Source organism: Panthera uncia, chromosome A2, assembly GCF_023721935.1.
Source record: "Panthera uncia isolate 11264 chromosome A2, Puncia_PCG_1.0, whole genome shotgun sequence".
NCBI classification, from domain to species: Eukaryota; Metazoa; Chordata; class Mammalia; order Carnivora; family Felidae; genus Panthera; species Panthera uncia.
The window spans coordinates 28589999-28600347 of record NC_064816.1 but is presented as its reverse complement, the minus strand read 5'-3'; the positions used below and the strand labels follow the sequence as shown (position 1 = coordinate 28600347).

At 52.7% G+C, this 10349-nt stretch overlaps 1 protein-coding gene across 1 annotated transcript; it reads left to right on the top strand.

The window, feature by feature from the left end:
- The first annotated feature begins 444 nt into the window (after positions 1–444).
- FEZF2 (FEZ family zinc finger 2) lies at positions 445–3470 on the top strand. The gene is made up of 4 exons (XM_049642659.1): positions 445–1314; positions 1667–1801; positions 1991–2123; positions 3034–3470. Exons 1-4 carry the CDS (start codon positions 445–447, stop codon positions 3291–3293), a joined length of 1398 nt encoding a protein of 465 aa, XP_049498616.1. The 3' UTR covers positions 3294–3470.
- Positions 3471–10349: the final 6879 nt, after the last annotated feature.

The window sequence follows — 10349 nt, the reverse complement described above, 5'->3', positions numbered from 1 at the left end:
TTGGCGGTGGGGGAAAGAGGTAAATGCGAGGTGGCTCTCCTGGTCCTCTAACTTTGCCCCTTCACCGTCCAGCTCCCCGCACGCGTGGCGGAGGCCAGGGTCCAGGGAACGGCTCAGGGGGGGTTAATTTGAGGCTCTTTTCTTTCTTTCTTTTTTTCTCTCTCTCCTTTTCCTTTGTAAACCCTCCCCCGTCTTCCCCCTTTCAAAGTCTCAGGGCAGGGGCTGGTGGGATCCTTTGCGCGCCGGGTTAATGGGAGGTAATTTGGTCCCCTTGGGTGCACTTTGTTCTGCCCCTGTTCATTTGAATGCAAATGGGTGACCTGGACCCGACAAGGTGCTTATTAAATTGCGGTTTCCCTCCCTGCCTTTTCCGGAATGCAGACTTAGAGGAGAGAGGCTGCGCCCTGGCCCAGTCCCGCACGGCAAAGCTCGGCTCGCCGCGCCATGGCCAGTTCGGCTTCCCTGGAGACCATGGTGCCCCCGGCCTGCCCGCGCGCTGGAGCGTCGCCGGCCACTTCCAAGACGCTGGCCTTCTCCATCGAGCGCATCATGGCCAAGACGTCGGAGCCCCGTGCGCCCTTTGAGCCCCGGCCGGGGACGCTGGAGGCAGACGGCGGCCAGGGCAAGAAATTGCTCAACCTTTGCTCGCCGCTGCCCTGTATGATCCCCCTCCAGCCCCTAGGCTACGAGGTGCCGTCCAAGACGCTGCTCAGTTACTCCGAGCTCTGGAAAAGCAGCCTCCGGGCGGGCGGCGGTGGAGGAGGAGGAGGAGGAGGCGGCGGCGGCGGCGGCGGCGGCGGCGGCGGCGGGGGGGCCCCGGTGTGCGGCGCCAGCGGCTTGTGCAAAACCAACTGTGGCGTGTGCTGCAAGGCCGATCTGGGCCTGGCGCCGTCTGCGCTGCCGGCGGGCAGGGTCATCAAGCCGCAGGTCATCAACCAGGCGGTGGGGCTGCCGGCCAGCGGCTCGCTCTACTATTTCAACTACCTGGACTCTGCCGCGTACCCGCCGTCTGAGCTCCTCGGAGGCCACCTCTTCCCGTCCGGCCTCCTCAACGCACAGGCCCCCGCCGCCCTGGCCGCGCACCCCAAACTCTTTTTGCTGGAGAACGCCAAGTTGGCCGGCCTGGCCGCGGACAAGTTCCCCCATCCGGCCCCCTATGCCCATAAAGAGCGCTTGCCCGCGCCGCTGGAGCAAGTGCTGAAGGAGAACTCGGCCCTGACCGCCGAACGCGGCGGCGTCAAGGGCCACGGCAAGCTGCCCGGGGGCTCTGCGGACGGCAAGCCCAAAAACTTCACCTGCGAGGTGTGCGGCAAGGTGAGGCCCCGGGTCCGCGGGGGCTGGGAGGGATGAGCAGAACAGCAGCTTGGCTGAGGCAGCCCGGACCGCCCCTTTCCCAAGTTTAGGAGCTCCCCGGTAGCTATCTACTTCTCACATTGGGGGACCCAGCTGGGCCTCAGTTTCCCATTCTGTAAAATGGGGATGTCGTTGTCCGCGGCCACACGAGACGCGTGAGCAGTGGGTTGGGAAGCGCTTGGCAAAATGAACAGGGCTCTGGTTGGTTTCTGAAGGGAGTGTTGGTTGGGGGATGTAAGGCGCTGGCCTCCCCAGTCTGATTCTAGACCCTCGCGGACGGACACACCACAAGGCCCCTCGTGTCCTCCCATAGGTGTTTAATGCTCACTATAACCTCACCCGCCACATGCCGGTCCACACCGGAGCCAGACCGTTCGTGTGCAAAGTCTGCGGCAAAGGCTTCCGCCAGGCCAGCACGCTCTGCAGACACAAAATTATCCACACCCAGGTACGTGGCCCCCGGGTCGAGCTCGGCCCCCCCCCCGCAACACCCCGTGCCTGAGCGACGGTGTTGGGGAGAGGATGGCAAGGGCTCCCCTTACCCCTCCCGGGGAGCCCATGCCCCTTCAAGGTGCCCCCGAGGTGGCCTCCCCTAGCCGGGGCCTTGGCCTCATTGTGCGCGCGCCCCTTTTCGCAGGAAAAGCCGCATAAATGCAACCAGTGCGGCAAAGCCTTCAACCGCAGTTCCACGCTCAACACGCACATCCGCATCCACGCGGGCTACAAGCCCTTCGTCTGCGAGTTTTGCGGCAAAGGCTTTCACCAAAAAGGTAATGTGCGGGGCGAGGCCCTCTCCTCACCTCACCTCCGGACTCGGCGGGTCACTGCTAGCGGGAAGGCAAAGAAGGATCCAGAGAGAGGGAGCGTGAGAGCTGCAAGCGCGGGCAGAGCATTTCTTTGGAATCGGGTTGTGCCCGGTTTGGGTGGAAGCTCTCCGGGCCGGGTTAGTAGACCTCGCTGGATTCAGGCTGGTTGCACGGGGAGACTCCGAATTTGGGAGGTGGGATGGAAGGAAGGGACAGAGGGAAAGGAAGTAGGAGAAAGAAAGGCTATTGCTCAATAGAAAAAGCTTGTCTTTGTAGCCGGGACACCCCTTTCAAATGAAAAAAAAAAAAAAAAATCGAGGCAAACTCCACCTCCTGGGAATAACAAGACCGGGGGAAACCATTACTGTCCCCAGCACCTCCAGGCCCGGCGCCCCGCTTGGGTTTTTCAAGGCACTTTTGGATCTCCGGGTGGTATCTTGGGGGGGGGGGGCAGAGGGAGTAACTTTTAAAATGAGAAGAAAAACAGAAAATGAGGGACGAAGCCCGGGTTCGTGCGAATTTCTTCCAGCGAGGCAGCAGCCAGGAGAAGGACCCGATGCGTCTCTGGGCTGTGTAAAAGTTTCCCGGCCAGCCGAGCACAGCGGGAGGGACGCTGCGCGGGCCTGTGCACCGGGCGGGGCAGGGGCGCGGGGAGGCTACGCGGGACTCGGCCCTCCATCCTGTCGTGAGAGCCTCCGGCTTGACGCAGACGAAGTTTGACAACTTCTTCACTCGGAGAGGTCGCGCCCGCCTAGCCAAGCGTCGCCTTCTTTGCGCGGGCACCTGAGCCAACCCCGGGACGCCCGGCACCCCCCCCCCCAGTTCCAATACATTCCCTCCCCCCCTCCTTTTTTTTGTTTTTGGTCTCCCGTAGGGAACTACAAGAATCACAAGCTGACCCACAGCGGCGAGAAGCAGTACAAATGCACCATCTGCAACAAGGCCTTCCACCAGGTCTACAACCTGACCTTCCACATGCACACCCACAACGACAAGAAGCCTTTCACGTGCGCCACTTGCGGCAAAGGGTTTTGCAGAAACTTTGACTTAAAGAAACACGTGCGCAAACTCCACGATAGCGTGGGGCCTGCCGCCCCCTCCACAAAGGACCTGACTCGGACAGTGCAGAGCTGAGAGCTACTGCCTCGCCCTCCCTTCCGGCCCCATCCAGCCCCCAAACAGATCACACGTATAAACTTATTTCTAAAATTAAAAGAAAATAAAAACTATAGCAGAGAGGCTAAAATCTATTTATCGAAACCAGCATATTTTTTGGAAAGCTAAACGTTTCCTCGATGACTGGCAGCAAACGCGTGGCTCCCACCTTTGTGTATTCGGGAAACTTATTTAAACCCAGTGCGCTGAAACGTATTTCCCTCCAGGCCTCCGCTTCTCCGGCCGTGGGTTTTCACCCCAGCCTGTCACGTGAACGCCCCGGAAGAGCGCGGCGCCCCCAGCCATCTTTATACAGCCATGTAAATCCTCCTGTACAAGCGAACTCGGAATATATACATATCTAACTCAATAAACAGAATCACTAGTGCGCGTTTTCTTTCCCCCCCTCTCCCCTCGCCGATAGGTCAGCTCAGCAACCCCAAAGAATGAGAAGGGAATAGGCGTTTATAGCATTTCTCTGCCCAAATGCTACTTCCTTTGGGGTGCTGGGACCAGGGTGAGGCCAAACCGGTGTTCCTGCGGCGCTTGCTTGTGAAGACCCTCCCTCCTCGCGCCCCCTCCCCCTTCCCCCCCCCCTCCCCCCGGGATCCAGGGAGCAAAGGTCTACGTCGGCCTACACGTGGTGCCAAGTTTTTATTTGGTGACTCTTCCGACGCTTGGGATTCTGGGTGTTGCCTTATTTGGGTGAGAAAATTAAAAAAAAAAAAAAAGGAGGGTTTAAAAGTCGCTGGGTGTTGGGGAGCTGGTTTGGGTGCATCTTTCAGCAAATTGCCTTGCCGCGCAAGGGTAAACGGCCAGGGCAATGCCCCTGTGGGGAGCTTCTGAGCATGTCTCCTTTTCTGGGCGACCTGACGGGCGGGGGGTGGGGGGGTGTGGACTCTTCCTCCCAGTTTTTCCTGGAGACGAGAGCTGGAGGCCAAGGGTCCCCAGCCCAGCCGGAGCTCTGGGGCTCCGGGGCTCCCTGGCCGGTGCTGCTGATCTGGGGCCAGCCTCCGGGTGCTGTGCGCCCTGCCGCGGGAGGGCGCACCCGGACTCTCGGAGCTCGCAGCCGCCGCCTCCCGCGCCCCGATTACCGCGCAGTTAGCCCATTTTCTGAATAGCTATCTCCGCCGCCGAGCACGCTGATGAAATGATCTCACGCTTGCTTCCTAAGTAATGACCCAAATTAAGAGAGAAAACAGAGACCCTTCAAACAGCATTACATTAATCATCTAATCATTCCCAGGAGGGGGTCGGCCGCCGCCGCCCCGTTTGATCCGAATCTGGATAATCAAGAGCTCAGATTACTGGCTCGGCGCGCCGGACCTCCCCCCCCCCCACTCCATACACGCACTCTTAATATTCGCGCCGAGATTCAGCCCACGTCTTCTGGAACAATATTCCCCAGCGTGGAGAGGAAAGGCGGCGCCGGGCCGGAGAGCGCGCTTCCACGCAGCCTTGCCATTGCAAGGAATAGGGCGGCGGCAGCCGGGCGTTGATCCCACGCGGATTTCCACTGCGAGTGGAGGTTATTTGCTTCGTTAATGCAAAAGGAAACCCCCTCCTAACTCTGCAAGTGACTTGGGTGCGGGTTATCCCAACACCCGGTATACAGTAGGAGCTCAGTGCTGCCGGCGCCAGGGGCTTCCACGATCAAAACTGCTCACGTTTCCCCAACGCTTGCTCCGTTTCCAGGCACAGGTGCTTTCGAATATTCACAAACCCCTCAAGCTGGGGAAGATTTACGGACGGACAGAGACATTGAGGCAGAGATAAGCCAAACGACATGCCTCGGGTCACTGGACTAGGTAGGGCTGGGATTCGAACTCCGGGAGGCTTTCAGGGAACCCAAACTGCCTTCAGTCCTCGTGGGTGGGGAGGAATCTCCAGGTTGGGACCCGCGCGAAGACGTTTGGCTGCTGCGTGGAGGCTCAGTCCTGGTCACAGCCAAAGGTTGGGTTCCGGCCCCCGCCCAATTCGCAGACCCATTGCGCGGGGAAGGAGAATTGTCGATTTTGTTTGCACAGAGGACGGCGACAGCTTCCTCAGGCTGTCGCGGGAGTATTTTTAGTACCTCCGATTCAGAAATAGGAACGTGTACATTAGAATTCCATTTCCTGAAAGGAGAGCGTCCTCGTTTTTGTAATCCCCCCCCCCTCCCAAGTCTGGGAAGACGCAGTCAAGGGAGGGGGAATGAGGAAGCGAGGAGGAATTTAAATGTTAGCTTGTTCTGGCTGCAGTTCGCTGAGGGGAGATTGGGACCCAGAGGGATATGCAGATTTAACTCCGAAATCTCCATGGATGCCACAAACCCCAGGAAACCCCAGGATGGGCGAGGAGGACTTGGCGGCCAAGGATATGGAAATATCGCCTTGCTTTTCCCACACATCTATCCCCAGGGGTATTGCGAGCTGGTTTGAGGAGTCAGCTTTCCCCTAGGGTTCTCATACCGGGTTTTATTAGCCCCTCCTTACACACACACACACACACACACACACACCGTTCTCCATTTCTGGGAGATCCCGGGCACCCTACGACAGTCCTCTTAACCAAAATCCTTTCCTTCTTGCATTCCTGAAAGGAACCTTTGCAGATTCACTTCTTGGAGACTAGATACTGGTCAGGGTGAGCCCACCTTCTTTTTAAATAGTTCCAGAACTTGGGACAAGGGGCAGACACCATCAAATTTAGTGCAAAGCATCCGCTTAGAGAATTGGGTTAAAAAGTTGGCCTGAATGTGGAAATCGTGATCAAGTCTTCTTTCCCTTTAAGAAGAGAAGAGAAATAATGATTAAAAAAAAAAAAAAATAGACGGGGCACCCCCACCCAGGAAAAGAACTTTCTAACCTTCAAGTGAGAGAACTTTGAGAAATTCTTCTGTAGTAAGTTTTCCCAGGAGGAAGACCAAAAGGGTTGCCCATCTCCTACGACGGGAGAAATTGGTTTCCGGGTGACAGTTCTGAAGATGGCGTGCTTGCAAACGAGGCAGCAAATGAAATCAAAGTAACGGGGAGAGCAGGAGGCATTTCTCTCCTGGACTGCTCATCTCTGCAGTCAGGGGCGAAGTGAGTCCCGGTGACTTCTGGGGTACACCTGAGCAGCATGTCTGGCATGATCCAACCTCCTTGAGGTTGTTTCCTCATAACCTGATTCTTAACTTCACCTTTACACCAGCTCCTGTCAATCGCTCTCACCTGAGAAGGTGTTATTTCACATCTGGCGGTAATTGCAGATAAACAGAGAGTTCTGTATCTGTAGGGCGAAGCTCTGCTTTCCACAGGTTGGAAGTCACCGCTCCCGGGTTTAAGATGTCTGCTTCCTTCAGGTGTGGGATCCAAGAAAGGATTCCTTCACCCGAAAAGGAGTACAAAGAGAAACAGGAACCTTCTGCGTGAGTGACTGAACACCTTTCACAGCCAGTGAAGGGTCGGAAGCCAACACTAACTTTCAGTCACCATCTCCACTGGGATCCTTCTTTAGCTTATTCACCATGCATCGGAATTGATGGGTGAAAGGCTCTGTTTTCTGAGTTTTTTCCCCTCTTAATATTAAACTGTTTGCATGACTTGTAGTTTGCAGTATTAGTAAATGACTTAAACAAGGTAGTCATCAGCTGCATATTAATATGCTAACCTTGATTAAATTGAAGAGGCCGGCCCTTAAAAAATATTTAAAAAAAAATCAAATTGCGGGGGAGGGGAATCCTGTCACAGACACAAAAAAGACTCCAATTATCTTTTCCCCTTCAAGATGTTTGTTCTGTCCATGACTGCTCACACTTCAGCAATCTTGCCAGCAAGACTCAAAAAAAAAAAAAAAAAACCCTCCTTCTTCCAAAGCCACAGCCTTGTACATAACAGATTGTACAGTCCTATTGCCTTAGGCGGGTTAGAGGTTCCTCTCTGCAAAGAGCGACACAGAGAAGTTGCCAGCATCCAGACACATTTTGGGGGGTACTGTGCTCGTTCTTGCCTTGGCTGCAGAAGTGGATCTATGTGGTCCCCGTTTTGCTGTCTGGCTCCCAAGAGGGTCGGAGGCTGCCTGAGACCGGTGCATGAGTTACAGCACTGAGGCATCCAGGTGTGCTGGTGGTGGATGGGCTCGGGGAGGAACGCAGGAGGGAGGGAAGGAGAGTCAGGGTGGGGGCGCTGCTAAAGGGAGGATAGCAGTCTTGAGAAAACGCTGGGAAATAAACAACCTCAAGGCAGCTGCGTTGCCCTTTTCCCTGCACTTCCCTCTCAAACGTCTGAGCAACCAGTTTGCTCCTAGAAACATGTTAATTGCCAACGGAGCTCATTAAGGCATGCACATGCAAAACACAGCAAGAAAGATTAAATGGACAAAAGCGCAATAATGAACTGTCAACAATCGGGCCCATCTACGACCAGGATCACTCAAGAATGAGGCATTTAGAGGCAACAAAGGATTGTCTGGGACAGGAAGAAAAGACGACCTAGACTTTTGTTTAGTCAACACAATTGATTACAAATGAGAGATTAACAGGATAGCTTCAGATTTTTTTAAAAAGAGGCAGAAAAGAAAAGTCCAATTAAGTCCACCGAATGTTAACTACATTGCGTTCCATGCCTAGCCCCAAAGAAATTCTCATTAAACCATCCCTGGCGATCCCTTTTGGAAAGTAATTTGTCTCCCTGATGGAGCAGAGAAAGAGAATCGTGTAAAAGAAAGCGTTAGTTCTTGGCACAATGAGCTTAGGAGACACTCTAGAAAGAGCCAAAGGGGGAGTTAATGAGCATCTGACAAACTGCTTGGATTCAGGCCTAGAGAACAGCGATGAAAAGATGAAATTGGCCAACAACTATTCTTTATATCAAACATAAAAAGGCCAATCTGAAATGGGGCTGCTCAAAAGTGGTTGAAAGTACATAGCCCAAGAAAAAGGAGCCGCGGCCAGGCCCCTTGTTGGACACCGGACACAGAACTCCACGGGCCAAGAGCTCGGAAAGAGGCAGAAAGGTGGGCCCTCCACCCCAGAGCAAACTCCAGCCACCACCCCGGGCTTTGAAGATGCTGATCAGAAGCTCCCGATGCCCACCCCCTACCCTCTGGATGTTTCTTTCATGAGTGAAAAATGTATCAGGCTAGCCTTTGAGGGTTCCCTAAAAGTTCTGGTAATCTGGTAATTAGTCCCTGGCATTCGCCAAACGACTTCTCTCTTCTACAGTCATGGGCCCCCCAAGAGCACCATATGTCGCCAGTTCATATTCAGTTTTCCCTGAGCTCCCTCCTAGTGACCATTCAACCCCCCCCCCCCCCCCCCCCCCCGCCTCACCCCTGCCAGGTAATTGCCTTCCTAATTTTGCATAGGGCAGAGGTGGCAAGGAACTGAAGACACTGAACACACACAGGGCTTCATGGAACTGGTTATGAAGTTTTAAAATTGTTTCTCATAGTCGTTCATCTGTCTTTAAGAAACCAGTTCGTTTTAATGTTTCCTTTTTTGAACAAAGTAGGTCAGTGGTATGTGTCTATATGAGACATGTATTACATTTTAATTAAACCTAAGCATCCAGGCTTCCTAACAGCAGAAGTGTTTGGAGGTTCTCTTACACGCAGTGTCCAGAGCCAGGTAAACAGAATCTAGCAGTGAGATGGGGTTTTCAGCTCAGTCCACCAGCTAAGGAACACAGAACAAATCTTGTGGTTTTTTTTTTTTTTAATGCCTTATTTATTCCATCTTTGACGTGGGACCAGTGCCATCTCAGATACTAGAGTGCAGCATTTAAAACTTGATTCTAGGTTTTGTATTCTTACTCTCAAATCCTTGGTAACAGCTATCACATTTCTGAGGGCTTGGCTTGCACTTCAGGCTGTGCTCATGCTTCATGGAAAAAATATATTGGTGTCTGGAAGTAAAGAATGAGGAAGAAGAAGTATACCGATTCAAAATAAAAATAAAAACAGTCATCTAAGGTTTGAGACTAGGTCTGGTTTTCAAAGCGCAGAAGTGTTATAAAATCTAGAAAGGTGCATTTAAGGAAAGGAGAGAAAATGAGACGTTTCAATTGCAGATGAACCAGAGACTGAAATAATTTGCTCTTCGCCGAGGCATCCTAGCAAGGCCACATGACCTGCCACACAATTGTCATTGTTTGTGTTTTCTCTTCAGTGTTTTTTCAGTCCTAGGCCATATTTAGAGCTCCATTTCCTCCAGGACTTTGAATTGTCCGCATTTTGTCCCCCTCCCAAAGTGCATGGTGGTGGTACATGCCTAGGGATTGATAAGCTATTATCTATCAATGGAAGTGGAGTCAGTGGTTAGGAGCCTGGGTCTGGCATCAAACCAGCTGAGTTCAAATCCTAGCTAGCTCAGCCATTTATCAGGAAAAATGACTTTCTCTCTGTTTACTCATCTGCAAAATAGGAATATTAGGTGTACCTAGCACACTTGAAACTAATATAATGTTGTATGTCAATTATATCTCAAAAAAGGCAAGAGAGAGCACCTTATCTCACAGGGTCAATGTGAGGCTAACATGAGCTAACACATATAACTAGAACTTGGAACAGCACCTGGAACATACATAGTAAGAATTCCAGAAGTTAGAGATTATGGTTACAAAAACCCAAGTAGTGAAACTGTAATACAGCACTTTATAAAGAAACATCACCCGTGTTATCTTGTTGGCTCATTACACATTTATTTGGTAGGTTATCTTAGCCCCATTTTAAGGAGCAGTTAAACAGAAGAAGTTGCTTGAGTAGGTATGGTCCCCTTTAGCTCACACACCGGAACTCAATGGAGACTCACTCAGGTGATTGTGTCTGACTATGCCAGTACCACGGTTCTAACAGGAATGTGCGCAAGAATCACAAAAGGTTTTGGTCAAAAATTCACCTGAGCGCCATTTACTGAGCTGCCGGGTCAACAGATCTGCTCTGTGACCCAGAAATCTGTATTTTAACCTGAAGTCGTTGATTTCCCAGACTACATTTTAAGAAACACTGATTTTGCATCTGTGCTCTTTCCACCTCACCACAACGCTGTCTTTGGTAGATGAAATAACACCATCA